Raw genomic sequence first — 18,241 nt, forward strand, 5'->3', positions numbered from 1 at the left:
GTAATGAGGTAAGAACTGGTAGGATCCAATGAGTAATTCGGATCTGCTGGAGCAGATGTGGGCCTAGGATCAGAGACAGTTGGATCCGAAGGTCTTGGAATTGCCGAGGCTGTCTCAGAAGACAGCCTTAAGGACTTCTGAGGGCACTTCTTGGCCTCAAAAGACCCTGCCCCAGTCTTGGAGGGAGTTTGAGCCCCTGGAGCAGAACTAGAAGCTGGTAAGGGGCCCTTTAGGATTAGCTTATTCCTGCAGTCAGCAATAGCCCTAGGATTAAAGCTCTCACAGATGGAGCAAGCCGACTGCAGGTGTTCCCAGGCCAAGGTAGTACACATAAAGAATGTGCATCGGAATGCGGGAACTTACGGCTGCATGTTGAGCAAGTTTTAAAGCTAGAAGGTTTTTCTGAAATGCTAGCAACGTATGACACTAACTCTGCACACAAAAAGCACAGCAGCCAAAGAACAGCAACAAGAGAAAAGTACCAACAACAAATATAAAACTCAAACACTATACTTTTTTTTGTTACCAAGGAGACAGAAAAAAGGATAATAGCCAGAAAGAGAAAGCCTGAAGCCAACGGCAGAGAAAAAGCGCAGCAAACAACAAACTGCCGAGCTAAAGAACAGAAAAGGAATCTAGAACTACATAACAACTTTTGGAAGGAGAGGAAAGGAACACAAAATGGCACTTATCTGCCAAGAAGAACACGGATAAAGGCGATATCCCACTGCAAACACTATCCAAAAAGATCAAAACTCAGCAGTTATGTCTGACACTTCTAAGTGACAAACGAGATCTGAGGAGGTTGGTTGGAGTGCATGGCATTGTGGGAAGTGGGAGGAGCCTGAGACTTGAATCCTAGTCTGAAGAATTGCAGCTGAGTTGGAATAGAGGGTCAGATCTGTAACCCATCCATGGGAAGGAATAAAAGCGACAACATCAGATCTAAATCTTTGGATTCCTGCCTTCAGAAGCTTGAAGGCCAGCCTCAATACTACAGCTTTTGCTATCCCCCTCCTTCCATCACCCATTTGTGAGATAAAGGGTAGTCAGCTGGTGGTATCTTCAGGGCTTTCTTGCCCCAGAATCATGGCCACTGTTAACCAGGCTCTAGAGCACAATCTACCCAACCACGGCCCACTGCAGTGACAAAGGGACGGATGAGGAACATCAGAAGAAAGGGAAACTAAGGGGCAATGAAATGGGTATCAACCTAATCTTATGTAACAACCAAGAAAGAGGTATGGAGGAGTATCTGTTACTGCAACAGTTTGTCAACAATTAAAGTTTTCAGAACAACTGCACTTTGCTCTTAGTAGTTCACTGTTGCAGTACTGACTAGGCTGTAAAGAGGGCAAGGGATATCAGACACTGCAGGAGGGCTGAAGAAAATCCTGCCTTGGCCATATCTCCAAGGTTGTAGTGTGTGTGTGAAAATGTAAGGACCAAAGATCAGACTAGCTGCTTCTGAAATGGCCTCGGGGTAGTGACCACTACCCAAGGAAGGCTGTAGTGGTAGCTGTGGTCCAAGCAGAGGGACCTCTTACCTTCTCAGGTATTTGCTTCCCATAGTGGAAGTAACACAAGGTAATGCAGTTGGCAAGCCACTTTGAGATGGCTTGTTTGCCAACAGACTTCCCTTTTTTCCCACTGCACAGGTTACAAAAAGCCACTATGAATTTCTACTTCTGTTCCACCCTTGTAGAATCCAGCTTGCCTATACACATCCAGGGAACATAATAAGCTCTGCCCCTAGTCCTGCAGACAGGGGAAACACTGTTAGACTCATTGCCTGGCTATATACTGTCCAGTAACAACTTTAAGACTGAAGTAGGAAGGGTTCCCTATACTTGACAGCCCGAAGCTCAGAGATCCATCTGGCTAAAGTCATGGCTACCAGTTAGGCAGTCTTCCATATTAGCAACTTTGTGGACAGATAAGTAGCTGTCTCAAAGAGTGGCAAGGTTATTTTTTCCAGAACAAAACAAAGGTCTAAAGGTGGCGGCATTTAATTTCTGGGAGATCTCAAATGAAGAACCCCTTTCGGGAACTGTTTTAAGGGTAAGGGTAGCTGTGAGAATAGAAGAGGTTGTAATGGCAGACAACATATAGGGTGAGATGTGAGACAGGGCTGCTTTACATAGGTCTGGAAGATAGGTGGAACCAAAGACACCTGGGTTTGTCTGGATCAAGCCCTCTGTTAAGATACCAGTGGGAGAACTTTTTTCTATTTAGCTGTGCACAGTTTACTAGCACTGGGCTGTCTGGCTTCCCACAAAACGTACAGCTTGCTCTCTGTAAACATGTGTCTGGAAGGGATGGTGCCAAATCATCAATACTGTCAGCCAGCAAGTTTGGATGTATGACTGACTCCCTATTTTGGAAGTAGAGGTCTATTTGTGGTGACAGCATAATGGACTACTCCCTGGTAAGGTTTGGAAGGAAGGAGAACTAATGTCTTGGCCAGAGGATGTAACTAGAATCATCTTTAGCCACTACTCTCCAGTTTTCTGTAGTATCCTGGGGATTATGGGAATGACAGTCTTCTGGAGAATCCTGTTGCAATACTTCCCAAGCTGTTTCTTGGAGACGAATAAGAGGTCTAATTCCAGCATATTCCACCTGTAGTCCAAATCTAAACCATCTGCTAAACTGTTGCCTTGACTGGGAATGTAATAGGCTGTGGGTGTCATATTTATCTCTTTGGGCAATTCACAAACCTTCTTGGCCAGCCTTTGTAGGGGGTAGATCCCTCCCTGCTTACATAATAAATGATTGGGGTATTGTCCATCCTGATAATACGTGAACTCATTTGGCAGATGTCCCTGAATGCTTTGGATGACTGCAAATATTTCCTTTATGTTTATGTGTTCTTTCCTTAAATGCCTTGTTACAGTTCTTCTACATGGGCTCCCCAATCAATCACACACTAAGGACTCTATGGTCAACATCTGAGAGCCTGGTTGAGACTTGAAAAGCACTCCTGATTCCAGAGAATTCTCTCCTGCCATCAGGAAATCTAGTTTGGAGGGATTGCAAGTATTGGCACCACCTGCTCCTGAATCACCATTGTAGATTTCACAACAGCAACCTGGCTAGATGACAAGAATTCCATCAGTCTGAATAACTCCCTGGCAGAGATGCTGGCAAGGCAGTCCAGCATCTCTGTCAGGGATGCTGGCAAAACTGGCAACTTTGCTGAAATACTGGGAGACGAACAGAATTCTGCCTGGTGCTGAAATGCTTTTTGCTTGTCCAAATCAAGGACAGCCTCCAAGAATGTAACCTATCTTGCTAGAATGGGAGCTGTAACTTACTAATGTTTAGAGACAGTCTTACCTTCTGGAATCACACCAAAATGATTTCTAGACTGCTTTCAATCTCAGAGTGAACAGGTCTAAAAGAGACAGTCATCCAGGTATGGAGAGATGTAGATGCCCTTTGTCCAGCAAAAGGCAATTACTAGATCCAGGCACTTTGTTAAAGCCCTGGGTACAGGAAACAAACCAAAGGGCAAGGATGTGAACTGGAAATACAAAGCATCTGCCTTAAATGTTAGGAACTGACTGTCCTTCTTTTTCATGGAGGTATAAGAAGGCATTTTTCAGATCAAAGGTCAGTAACAGGGCTTTGGACAAAGTCCTGGGGCAAAACCTTTTGTAAAAGTTAACATTTTTAATTCTGAAACCACTAGATACATGCTCTGGCTTGACAGATTCATTATGGATTTCAATGATCCTTCTTTTCTTGGGATGAGGAACAGTCTTGACTAAAATCTTGTTTTACTATATCTTTCTGGTACCTACCCTATGTCTGTGTACCTGTTGTGCCATCAAATGTAATTTGCTCTTGGTAAGAGTGGAATGCCTAGGCATTTTAGTATTTGTCTCCTGGTAAGAGTTGAATGCCTAGGCATTTTGGTATTTGACTTTTGGTAACAGTGGAATGCCTAGGCATTTCAGTATTGGTCTCTTGGTAACAGTGGAATACCTAGGCATTTTGGTATTTGTCTCTTGGTAACAGTGGAATACCTAGGCATTTTGGTATTTGTCTTGGTAAAAGTGGAATGCCCAGGCATTTTGGTATATTTTTGGAGCTGTTAAGATGCAGCTTATTCGTAGAACCTGCAAGATCCTCCTACCTTGGGTAATGTTTTTCCCTTGGTCTGCAAAAAGCCAAGCTGCCTCAAATTTTGTCTGAAAGTGGTAAAAAAATAGTAGTATAAAAGGGGGTAGGGTGGAGGGTTGGGGAAAGAAGGGAAGGTAGTGTGTAAAATCACTGCTGCTGCATATGGGAAACCTGGCCCTGAGGTCCACCAGTTCTACCTTTAGGGACAGTTTAACACTTCTTTGCATATTTCCCTTATTCCCTTTCTGAACTAAATCCGTTCCCTGTTTGGCTGAAAAGGGTCAACTTTTGCCCAGAGAGTACATGGGATATTTAGGTGGAGGACAGGAAAGGAGGTCCTTGATAGACTGCATGGTTTTCCACTTTTCATCCTATTTTTGAACACCTTCTCTACAGGGTCGCAAAGAGGGATTCCTTATCCAATGGGCCATCCATTAATTAGCTTCACTTTTACATACTCTGTAAAGGGATTACTCCTCAAATAGGCATGCCTCCTTACCACAGACCCTATGACAGCAGCCCTGCATGATACAAGCACAGCACCATACTCACATTTTATGGAGTGACTGGCTGCCTGAGAACTGAGCATGCACAAATCCTAGATCTCCTCTCACAAATATTCATTGAGGAACTCCTGAACCTTGAGCATATTAGACTGACAGTTCAGAGCCCTAATGGCTAGGGTAGTTTAGTTATCTTTTTTTGCAAACTATTCAAGGATCCTACTCTCCCTGTTATTTGAATTCAGATTACTGGCAGCAGCCCCACTTGATCCTTAGCTAGAATCCATGGAACACCATTGCTGGCTCAACTACAGGATTTTTGAAGAGGTGCACGTGGGAGGCATGAATCTCACATACGTGGTCCAGATGCTTGGGTCAGGGGGTGGGAGAATCAGACTGCAGAAATAATACATTAAAAGTATTACCTGCTTCCTCAAGTATTGAGGATACAACCAGACATCTAGGTTCTGGCAGGCCCAGAAACTGTCTTTTGCTAACCTGGGCATGAAAAGTATTCCTTAGACACCCAGTTGAAAGATTCCTTCATCAAGGAACACCTTCACAGGCAGTGAGGCTGAAGAAAGGGTGCTCTCAAAATCAGAATCCATGAAGGAGATGGGGATAGGTGGTCTACATAAGCAAACCTCTCTACCTCTAAGTCAGAGAAACGGAGTCCCTCTGGGGAGTTGGCGTGCCTTTTTCCTTTTGGCATGGAGGAATCCATGAGGCAGGACCTTTTCCAGACCTTTTGCAGATGCTGGTTGCCTCATTCTAAAAACTCCATGAAATAATGTGCCAGTTTTTTTTAACTCCAGGGGAAGAGAGCTGGGAAAGTTGGGTTTGTGACCCAGACAGCAGAGGCTGGGACAAACCCACTGACTACCACTTAGCCTTCAATATCTTAGGTCTCAATTTGGGTGTGTACTAAGGATTAATGGCCTTAGGTCATGGGTGGGCAACTGAGACATCCTCCCTTCGATCCTAGGGATACATCACATCTCTTGTGGAATTAAGTACTAGTGGACTGAAGGCTAGGGCCTGCACAGTGACTCCAGGCCTGACCAAGAAGAAGGAAGATTTGGTTCATGGGGACATGTCAGAGACAGACAAAGTGTTGGCCTCTAGAGAGGGCCATGCTACAGACCTCTGAGAAAGTAGGCACTGGGTACTTGGGCCGTGAAAGTACCGTAATTATACCACAGCCCTCATGCCTTGTAGGGCTATCAAACACCAAGAAGGTGTTGTCAGTGGCCTCCTGTACACTCTTCTCATTTGGGCACTTCTATTTTCTTTTTGGGAAGTCTGAAGAACCAAATTGATGACATGGTGTGCTTAGGCCAACCAAGAGATTTCTGCAACAAGTATTTTAAGGATCTGGGCTTGCTGTTTAATCATCACTCTATTGAAATATGCACAACGGGGGAAGCTGGGTATGTAATACTCTGGACCCTGGTAAAAGAGACAGAAACTCTGAAAATCTTTGTGTGGAATCTACATCCTGAATCTCAAACAGCTAACTTTATGCAGTGACATCTACAAACAACACATTACAAGACATAATGACAAAACTCTCCAGGATACTTATGTGAAACACTGGCTTCAAGGCGACCTGACAGGCTGACTTGAAGCATTCAGACTGTGGCAAGAAAGTACTGAAGATGGCACCAGCTAATTATCCTTATACCACTGAAGTCCAGGAGGAAGGGGAGTCTATTAGGTCAGGAGGGGGACGGTCAGATCTACTGTATTCAATCCAACAGCTGGGCTCCTAAAGGAAGGAATCAAAACAATCAGTACTGCAACAATGAAACAGAGAAAGAATGAGAGGGTCAAGAAAGGTATAAAATTTCAAACTATAAGGTTAAAGTTTTCGAACTTCAGAATAAGTCATTTCCTCAAGAGGGCAGTGGACAAATGAAGAAATTCACAGACAAGACTATAAATGGAAACAAAATAATATTTTAACAGGGCAAAGCACAAGAGGAAAATACAGGTAAATAGGAAGGCAAGAGCAGCTGCAAATCTTAGCTTCGGCAGAGATGCAGATTATCCAGATGTCCACCAGACTTGTACAGGTATAATAAGTAGGTGTGTGCTACAGGACTTGTACAGGTATAATAAGTAGGTGTGTGCTACAGGACTTGTACAGGTATATAATAAGTAGGTGTGTGCTACAGAACCTGTACAGGTATAATACGTAGGTGTGTGCTACAGGACCTGTACAAGTATAATAAGTAAGCGTGTACTATATGACTTGCATAGGTATAATAAGTATGTGTGTGTGCTACAGTACTTGAAGAGGTATAATAAGTACGTGTGTGCTACAGGATTTGTGCAGGTATAATAAGTAGGTATGTGTTACAGGACTTGTACAGGTATAATAAGTAGGTGTGTGCTACAGGACCTGTACAAGTATAATAAGTATGCGTTTACTACATGACTTGCATAGGTATAATAAGTATGTGTGTGCTACAGTACTTATACAGGTATAATAAGTACGTGTGTGCTACAGGACTTGTACAGGTATAATAAGTATGTGTGTGCTACAGGACTTGTACAGGTATAAGTAAGAGTCTGGTACAGGACTTGTACAGGAATAATAAATATGTATGTGCTACAGGACTTGTATAGGTATAAGTACGTGTGTGCTACAGGACTTGTACAGGTATAATAAGTAGGTGTGTGCTACAGGACTTGCACAGGTATAATAAATATGTGTGTGCTACAAGACTTGTACAGATACAAGTACTTGTGTGCTACAGGACTTGTACAGGTATAATAAGTAGGTCTGTGCTACAAGACTTGTACAGGTATAAGTACGTGTATGCTACAGGACTTGTACAGGTATAATAAGTAGGTGTGTGCTACAGGACATGTACAGGTATAATAAGTACATGTGTGCTGCAGGACATTTTGTGTGCTCCAGGACTTGTACAGATATAATAAGTAGGTGTGCGCTACAGGACTTGTACAGACATAATAAGTATGTGTGTGCTGCAAGACTTGTACAGGATAGTTATAATAAGTCGGTGTGTGCTACAGGACTTGTACAGGTATAATAAGTACATGTGTGCTACAGGACCAATACAGGTATAATAAATAGGTGTGTGCTACAGGACCTGTACAGGTATAATAAGTATGTATGTACTACAGAATTTGCATAGGTATAATAAGTACGGCAAGTATAATAAGTATGTGTGTACTACGGAATTTGCATAGGTATAATAAGTACGTGTGTGCTACAGGACTTGTACAGGTATAATAAGTATGTGTGTGCTACAGGACTTGTACAGGTATAAAAGTATATGTGTGCTACAGGACTTGTACAGATATAATAATTAGGTGTGTGCTATGGGACTTGTACAGGTAAAATAAGTAGGTCTGTGCTACAGGACTTGCACAGGTATACTAAGTATGTATGTGTTAGAGGACTTGTACAGGTATAATAAGTATGTGTGTGCTACAGGACTTGGTGTGTGCTACAGGACTTGTACAGGTATAAGTACGTGCATGCTACAGGACTTACACAGGTATAATAAGTAGGTGTGTGCTACAGGATATTTTATGTGCTCCAGGACTTGTACAGGTATAAGTACGTGCGTGCTACAGGACTTGTACAGGTATAATAAGTAGGTGTGTGCTACAGGACTTGTACAGGTATAATAAGTACATGTGTGCTGCAGGACTTGTACAGAATAGGTATAATAAGTAGGTGTGTGCTACAGGACTTGTACAGGTATAATAAGTACGTGTGTGCTACAGGACCTGTACAGGTATAATAAATAGGTGTGCTACAGGACCTGTACAGGTATAATAAGTATGTGTGTACTACAGAATTTGCATAGGTATAAAAAGTATGTGTGTGCTACAGGACTTGTACAGGTATAATAAGTCCGTGTATGCTACAGAACTTGTACAGGTATATGTGCGTGCTACAGGACTTGTACAGGTAAAATAAGTAGGTGTGTGCTACATGATTTACATTTCCTCAATGCATATGGATTTTGTCAATCACAGTACAATGAAATGAATTTACTAAATCTGGAAAATTCTTAATCAATCCAAAAGGATAAAAATGATCAAAATTAAAGTTATTTTGCAGGGGACAAGTCCCCCTTTCCTCATGCACCCCCCCCCATGTTTCTTAAATATCACAACTCCAAGACTGCACAACCTCAGGAAAGAAAATAATCACTTATCCTTATGGTTATGCAAGTTTGGAAATACAAACATTAAGAAGTGGGGATATGCAGTGATAGAGGGGGACAAGCCCCTTGCAAAACAATTTTTATACCAGCAATGTTGCTCCATGGGGTAGATTTAGCATTTTGCTGTTTAAATAAATTAATATTGGCCCAGTCTGGTTTGCCAACTTCGTATTTTGTACCTCCTAATAAATCACATTACGTAAACCTAGGAAAATATGTCTGCGTGAGGTACTTGCAAAAAAAAAAGAAGATAACTGAATCATTTGTCAGTCTTTATACCTCTTTAGTTTACTGCTTTCCTACACAGGACAGCTCTTCCAAATATTTTCTAAAGCAGTAGTCAACTCAGCACATGAGCCAAAATTGGAGATGATACTGTTATTCAAATGACAAACACAGTCCCATTTCCCCCAACTACTCCCATCTTAGGTTGGATCCCTCTTCAGATTTCTGAGGGAAAACCTGAAAAAATCAGTCACTAATTTAAAATGTCAGTTTGACAAAAACAACAGAGATGCCTACCCCAATACCATAACACAGCAAGTGATATAAAGTCAAAGTCTGGTTTTCCACAGAGCTGAACGTGGCAAATCAAGAAGTTGTTCCTGTTAGTTACTACATTGCCACAGGGGTGCCACAGGTCTTCAACAACATATCCAGTAGAAAACTGCAGCAACAGCCAGTCAAGTCATACATGCAACACCTACAGCATTTATATGAGAATATAATTAATCAGCTCTATTTGCACTAAAAACAAGGCTGCAAAAGATTTTAGTCACTGTTCATATGTCAAACAATATGATATACACCTCACTGTTGAAAAAAGACCCAATAGCACAAACCACTTACAACTGAAGTAAACAGAAAAGAAGAAAGGGATAAATGGAAGTTATTCACACTTATAACACACACACAAAAGTGCTATATTTAATTTTCCTTGACATGACACCACTGGGTAGAAAAAATGTATGAATTCAAAGTCCAAGTTGAGATCTGGCTAAGATCCCTCAGGTCACTGTGGTAAAACCACTCCTAGCACAGTAAAAGCAACCCAACTATGGTGCGGAGCATTAATTCATAAACCAAAGACAATGTTGCTGTTTCAAGATTAGAGCATCTCCAATAAAGAAGATGAAGATGCAATACTGCTTACCATGAAATGAGCCCTGACGATTTCTTGAACCAAACTCCGTACGGATTCATAACAACATGCTAATTAGCCAGCGATTCTTTTTTTTTTTCTTGCTAACTGGAATCTCTAACTTATGGGTCTACATTAGAAGCTCGAAGAGTGTCTTCGAATGCTTAAATGTCGACACATAAAGAGTGAATGCTGGCAACCGCGAATGGCCAGTTTGCAAATTTTTCCCCTGTGAAAAAATCTGCTTGGCCGTTATCGGGAATTGCCCTTTTCTCCAATGTGGAGCAATCTCAAAGTTGGTACATTTAGTTAGGGATGGGGTGGGGGGCAAAGCTCCCCCCACTTGATTACAGTTTGAAAGTCTGTTTTTGTATTTACGGCCAAGTGAATTTTTTCCCTAGGAAAACATTTGCTTTAGTGATCGTTTGCGGTTTAAAGCTTTCACTCTTTACGTTTCGTTCTTTATGTGTTAGAAGAAAAGATTCTCTGAGCATAAAATACAGACCCCTAACTTATTATGTGACAAAAAGACTAAAGCTGACCCTGCCTCCCAAGAACTGCTTTGTACAAAAAATGTCATTGCTCATCAGTAATGGGGTTTTTGAACAAACATTCCACTGCAGATCAGTGATGGGATTCTTAAACATTCTACTGCTGATCAGTGATGAGTTTCTTTGTACTTTGTACAAACATGACACTGCTGATTAGTGACCAGGTCCACTGTACAAACATGCCACTGCTGATCAGTGACAGGGTTCTTTGCACAAACGTGCCACTGCTAATCAGTGACAGGGTTCATTGTGCAAACACTCCACTGTTGATTATTGACCGGATTCTTGTACAAACACTTCACTGCTGATCAGTGATTGGTTTCTTTGTACAAACATGCCATTGTTGATTAGACAAAGTTCTTTGTCCAAACATTCCACTGGTGATCAGTGACTGGGATCTTGAACAAACATGCCACTGGTGATCAGTGATGAGGTTCTTTGTACAACCATGCCACTGCTCATCAGTGACAGGGTTCTTTCTACAAATGTGCCACTGCTGATCATTGACAGGGTTCTTTGTGAAAATGTGCCACTGCTGATTAGAGACAGGGATCTTTGTGCAAACATGACTCTGATGATCAGTGACAGGGTTCTTGCGCAAACCCTCCACTTCTGATCAATGATGGGTTTCTCTGTACAAACGTGGCATTGCTGACCAGTGACAGGGTTCTTTATATATAAACATTCCTGTGATCAGTGATGCGGCTCTTGAACAAACATTCCATTGCTAATTAGTGATGTGGTTCTTGAACAAACATGCCACCACTGATAAGTGATGGGTTCCTGAATAAACATGCCTCTGCTGATCAATGATGGGGTTCTTTGTAAAAACACTTCAGAGATGACCAGTGAAGGGTTTTTTTGTACAAACATGGCTTTGCTGATCATGGACAGGGTTCTTTGTAAAACTACTACACTGCTTTTCAGTGATAGGATTCTTTGTACAAATGTGGCAATGCTGATCACTGACAGGATTCTTTGTAAAAACACTCCACTGCTGGTCAGTGACAGTATTCATTGTGCAAACACTCCACTGCTGGTCAGTGGCAGGATTCATTGTGCAAACACTCCACTGCTGGTCAGTGACAGGATTCATTGTGCAAACACTCCACTGCTGGTCAGTGACAGGATTCATTGTGCAAACACTCCACTGCTGGTCAGTGACAGGATTCATTGTGCAAACATTCCACTGCTGGTCAGTGACAGGATTCATTGTGCAAACATTCCACTGCTGGTCAGTGACAGGGTTCATTGTGCAAACACTCCACTGCTGGTCAGTGTCAGGATTCATTGTGCAAACACTCCACTGCTGGTCAGTGACAAGGTTCTTGTCCAAACACTCCACTGCTGATTAGTGACAGGGTTCTTTGTACAAACAAGCCACTGCTGATCAATGACAGGTTTCTTTGTGCAAACATGCCACTGCTGATTGCTGCCAGGATTCTTTGTGCAAACATCCCACTGCTGATCAGTGACAGGGTTACTTGACATACATTTGCAGGATTCTTGCATGCCTTAGACTCTATCTGGTGCCACTGGAACTGGCAATCAGCCATTAAAGAAGTTGATTCAAAGATGTCTTCAAATGCATGGAATATCTGAGGCACAGCTGTCGGTCTCAATTCATCTACAGACAGGTGGTTCAGATGTCTTCTGTGAAATTCAACCCCCTTTTTAGAATCCCACTTACAATTCTCCTCAGGTTAAGAATATCACCTAAGGGGATATCTTACAGATGGGAGACTGTCTAGACAGTTACCTTATTATTGGTCTCTAATAGTATGGACAGGAGACTCTTTACAGTTAGCTAGATCCTTTACATCCAACTTAGAGTCAAAGTAGTCTTTCTTTCTCTCCCTCTTTTTGTTTCCATGCATGAGATAACTTCAATATCAAAGGATAAGCCACATGGGGAATAATACTATGTTAACAGGCCACATTCTCTTCAGAACACCTATGATAATCAAACACAGTAGTGGCTATGACAAATGCCAGTAGAGCAGGCCATCTAGCCCCCAGGCATTAGCCTTAAAAAGCAGCTCTTCCTATTGGTAAGGAGGAGGGTAGAGCAGCTGAATGTCAAGTAGGTCCTCCACAGCCTCCGGAGTAAGATGTTCGGAAGATCCTGGGAGGGTGGAATTTATCTGATGGCACAGCAAAAATTTGGAGGGATCACAAATGCATCAAGGATGCCTTGGAAACCAGCATCTCACTTGAACATCTCAATTGCTTTACTGGAAATCCTGTCAAGTACAAAAAATAGTTCATGTTTGCCTTCAAAATGGGTCTAGACAGACAAGGATACAGCAGAAACAGGTCAAGGAATGAGGGACAGACAAGCGAATGCCTCATCTGATCCAAAGATCCAGGCCTTGGGGTGACTGTCAGAGTTGTTCACTGGTTCCTTTTAGGCTTCTCCATTGATCTTAGCTTTGTTTTCATTGTTTCTGTGAATAGCTGGGAGGCACTCCTCTACAAGATTAAGTGCATTTCTCATTCTAATGCCAATATCTTTTTGTGCTTGAAGAAGGCCATCAAATTTATGGGGCCTTCCTTCATGGCCCTACCATGGACAATCTTTTTACTAGACATTGCACACTGCTTATAGGAGGGACACCTTGTGGTTTTCTCCAAAACAACAGGCACTGTAAACTGCAGTCTTCTGGTAGATTTTATCTTATGCAGGTACATCAATTCATCATTTTTTGTCAGTTATCACTGATCTTTGAAAATAGCAATTCACATATTATTAACTGAGAAATATCAATCTGATCTTGTACAAAAAGGCTTCCCAGACTGGGTACTTATCGCTCAGCTGGCTGGAAAGGACCAATAAACACATGGACTGATGACTCATCATTTTCTAAGGCATAAAAGAAATGACAATAGCACAAGGTACTCTCCTTTTAGTCATCTATCACCTGACAAGTCTATATTAGATGAACAAAAGTTCATCTTAGTGAATGCTCACATGAGTGAATATTGTGGAACCGGAAACCGCAATTGTGAGATCACAGTACAGTGAAGATGGGAATATTTGCCCTTTCCTCACTGTAGTGCGATCTCGGAGTTGGAATATATATTTAGCGGGGGGTGTGGGGGGGGGGGGCACAGCCCCCCACAACTGCAGTTTCGAGTACCTTGATATTTGCTCATGTGAGTGTTCGCTAAGATGAACTTTCGTTCATCTAATATAGACCCTACCTGACATCCTGGGACATGACAAGAGTCTAGCACTGTACTGGGGATGTCTGTTAAGCTCTGAAGATCAGACCAGAAGGTGGAAAATGACTTTCAATTAATTCCCATGGCTACGTTATTAGACTACAGCAGTGAAACACAGGACAAGTATTGCCAGGTACATTGATCAACAGCCAAGAGTGCATGGCCAATAGTAAAATAAATACAATCATATTTAGTTATATAAAAGATACTTAAAATGGTTATTTAAAAAAACACACCTGCATTTCTTTATTCCATGCACATTCTACAAAAAATAAATACATTTACCTGAGTACTCTCTGCTCTGCCACAGGCCAATCAATGTCTACATCAATGTCTACACTGTGCTCAGGTTTCATCTCGTAGTAGGTCATTCTACCTGCCTAAAAACGTTTAGAAGCAACTCATTATGTACTGTAAATAAACATGCAACTATTGGACACTTTTTAAACATCACAGATAATATTTTATTTAGCTCTTCACTTAGCAGAGCACAACAGACTTCTCAGTAAAGTTTAATACTTCGGATGTTTATATATTTGCTTTCATTTACCAGAAAAGTATGATACCCCACTTTTAGTAGGGGCCAAAATAGAAAAGCACAAAAATTATTACATTAAAGGAAACATTCAATATCTGCATGCAGCATTTAGCAGAATTTTTTATATAGAATGAAATGCTATCAAACTGGCCCACCTAACAGTCATATCTAGTGTCTGTAGATTTATTTTTTCATAAGCATGTATTGGTTTACTATCATTATTTCAACTCACACTCGGTTGACCGCACTATGTTCGACAACGAAAAGTTGAACACAGCAATATCGAACTTTAAAAGCAAGCCTAGGAACAGGTTTTTACATGGGTTGAGATAGGGGTTCACTGCTATTGCTGAACTACAAACCTTGCCCCTATCTCGACCCGTGTTAAAACCTGTTCCTAGGCTTGCTTTCAAGTTCGATATTGCTGTGTTCGACTTTCCGTTGTCGAACATAGTGCGGTCGACCGAGTGTGAGTCAAAATAATGATAGTAAACCAATGTATTTTCCTTCTGCCTCTTAGAAGCTTATATAAATGTGTTAATAACTTAAAAGATCTATTATTTCAGTATCAACTGATTAAGCAGGGGACTCTCAAATATGGGTTGTAAGCTGGTTATTTCTTCTGCATCAGTTGGACTTTGTATTTTTTTCTGATTAAACAGAACACTGCATTAGGGGATGGTTGCACTCTTTTCTGAGGCACAATACCAAAAGATGTGCAAACCTAAAGCACTTTAGTATTAACTGGGAGGTTGCAGAATGTGAAGCCCCAACTGAATAGATGGCTGCGAGCCTGTTCAAAAAACTGTCTGGCAACAGATTTAAGATTAGTTTGCTTATATTCCATTTTGACCAAGGGTGCAAGGTGTGTCTGGGAACAATAACAGAATACAATATTTTGGTTCATAGGTTAATGTATTTGTTCAAAAAATAGTAGATGAAGCCACCCTAATATGCTGAAATAACATAACTGGCACATAAGCAGCCTCAATCTTACAAATCAAAAAATAAGGATTCAGCAGTGTATTAAATGGATCCCTGTCAGATGATCAGTTTCAAAACTTCTAAATTCATATTGCCGAGACCATATGATTGAGGTTTAGAAGCTTCAAATGTTTTGAATGTAGATCACTGCACAGCACCGAACAGGAACTTTACCGTTTTCCTCACTGTAGTGCAATCTTGGAGTTGACATATTTAATTAGCAGGGAGTGGGGGCGGGGGGAGCAGGGGGATTTGCCCCCTGCAGAAACATATTTATTTCTTTTAAAGTTTGAAGTTTTGAAAATTCGATCATATGGTTTCAACCATATGAATTTCAATTTTCTGAAGTTCTACAGTCTGACATAGATCCTATTAAACATATGAAATGCAGAGTTAACCAGCAGTATATTGTTGCATGTCTAAACCCAATCTCCCGGCAGTCTAGTCCAATTATTTACCACCTACGTGGTGTTGTAGCTCAAACCAAATTTTCTTTATCTGCATTTATTAGTATACCTCAGATCAATACCCTAACTCTGAGCCAAAATGTTACTATCTTCACCTATTCTCCCACCAAATAGACCTTATAACTAGGATAGCTTTGTGATTTTGTTTAAATTAATCTACCTCTGCTATTTTTGTTGAACACATTAACCCAGGAACCAGAACATTATTATATCTTCTTACTGCTCTCAGACAAACCTTGAACTCTTGGCCAAAATGAAATATACGTAAACTAATCTACCCTCACTTGCCAATCCTGTAGCACTTGGCATACTCAGGCACTGTAAGATTTTTTACTTGACTCAGCACTACTTGTGAAGAAGCAAGTACCTAACCAAATTTGAGGCCGTACTCCCACAATCAAACCCATACTGTGTGCATTATTCACATATACAACAATCTGTGTACACATGCACAAAGACATACGCAACTACCACCACCACATTATCATACACAGAGGCACTAAGAAAATCGTTACCCAAGCCACAATGGGCTAGTAGGTGCAATGCCTAGCAGAAACTAAAAACCAATTAAGGACAGAACAACTGACAGTCACTAGGATACAGCATTCTTCAAACCAATTACACCACAGCAGTCTTCTAACACAAACAAAAATGTACTTGTCACTGGAGTCTCCATAGTCAAGACACACAGATTCTATACTCACAAAAGCAGAATGTCAGTGAGTGGTCTTTCAGGAGACACGACTGCTGATGCCAAACATGGTGACAGTGAGCTGTCTCTCCGGAGAAAAAAAGGCTAATGCCACAAAGGCCCTGAGGACACTTAAAACAGACAAATATAAATATGGCATGGAGGTGGCCCTTGCTGGGGTAATTGACCCCGAAGTGCAAATCCTTGAGGGATAGAAAGAGAAATAGCACTGAATGGAAGCTTTCCATCACCAAAAGTGATGCAAAGGTATAAAGAAATAAATGTTGTCTAACAATTGGTTAAACACTTGCTGCTATTCCAGAGGGATCCAGTATGTCACAGCATGGGATGAAATGCTGACAGCCATTCTTGTTTCATCAGCTACAGCTTGCACCTCTCATTCCAATGCTTCCTCATAGTGGTGACAGCTTTTGCTGTCCCCCATTATGCACTTTTCAGCCATAGTCCAGCTGATAAAACTCGCAACCTACTTTCCAAAATAAATCAACCACTGGATCATATCAAGGTGGACCTATTAATGCTAGAAGTCTAAACAGTAAACTGACTGACCTTGAGACCCTGCTGTATTTATAGCACATATATGGATTTACTGTTATTGGTAACCTGGCACTCTCTCAACACCTGGGTAGTGTGCATACCACTCAGTTAGACCATGTGGAAACTATGGTGACCTGTTTATATTTGTTATAAGAGACAGATACCTAAAACCTATAAGCGGGGCTCAATGAGATCCAAATCATGCTAAGTAAATTAACTATTTGTTATAGTGTGCTACAACCACTCCACCCCCTCTATTTTTCCAGGAAAATCAAGGAATACTGTCAGATATTCTGGACAGACTGCCCTTAAGCAAGAACACTGTTATCCCAGGAGATTTTAAATGCCCAATGATCAACTAGGGGGCCTAAACCACCAATACAGGACATGCTCAAAAATTCTTAAACTATAAATACCCCCCCCCCCCGGACTAGATTGTTAAGGAACCTGCAATTTAAAAAATGTCCTTGACCTGGTTTTAAAAAACGTAGCACCTGCATGTACCATATCTAAGATATGGCCCTCAATGGGCAAATCAGACCACAAACTACAACATTTCTAAATCAGCATCTTCAAAACACCAGAAACAAATATTACGGAGTTCAAGGACTTCAGAAGTACAAATCTACAATTCTGTGAAGGAGCCGCTAAATTGAAGTATAACAGTATTACTACAAAAATTGAAGCTACAAAAACTTACTCAGAAAAGTTCTACTAATGCCTGGACAAATGCTACTAATTTGGCAGTCCAAGCTAGATTCAAGCAGACAGGGATATCTAAAAGCAAAGCACGGTGGTGGTCCTCAAGTGTAAATAACCTGTGTAATACAAGGAAGAAAGTCCTAAGCATGTATATCAGAACAAATTACCCCAAATGTGCATCAAACAGCTAGATAAAAAAATAAAAAAGGATACAGGAAAAATAAAGGCATCCATATACTCCGACTAGCAAAAGCCAAAGACAACTACTGATCCTTCTTTATTTATGTCAGGAAAATTTGGAAACAATGTCAAATACTGCTCTGAACTTATTCATAATGGTACCAGCTACTCCAATCCAGTGGATATTGCCAGTATACTGGCTAATAAATTTAATGCTAATGTCAACCCAGAGTCATCTATTCAAAACACACCAATCCCAGATAAAATCAATCCACCAACGATCACAAAAAAGCATGTAATGAAGGTACTGTCCAAAACAAGGTATAACTCATCTACAGGGCCTGACAACATACCCATTTGTCTAC

At 41.2% G+C, this 18,241-nt stretch overlaps 1 protein-coding gene across 2 annotated transcripts in view; it reads right to left on the reverse strand.

Annotated features, from left to right (window-relative positions):
* CMAS (cytidine monophosphate N-acetylneuraminic acid synthetase) overlaps nt 1-18,241 on the reverse strand; it is a 433,399-nt gene that overhangs the window by 126,174 nt on the left and 288,984 nt on the right. For both annotated transcript variants that reach the window (XM_044087790.1, XM_044087791.1), the window contains exon 5: nt 14,042-14,136. In XM_044087790.1, coding sequence (XP_043943725.1) covers nt 14,042-14,136 — 95 coding nt within the window. The remainder of the gene's footprint in view (nt 1-14,041; nt 14,137-18,241) is intronic.

This window comes from Protopterus annectens, chromosome 11.part0 (assembly GCF_019279795.1).
Source record: "Protopterus annectens isolate FY-2018-M chromosome 11.part0, PAN1.0, whole genome shotgun sequence".
Taxonomy (NCBI): Eukaryota; Metazoa; Chordata; order Ceratodontiformes; family Protopteridae; genus Protopterus; species Protopterus annectens.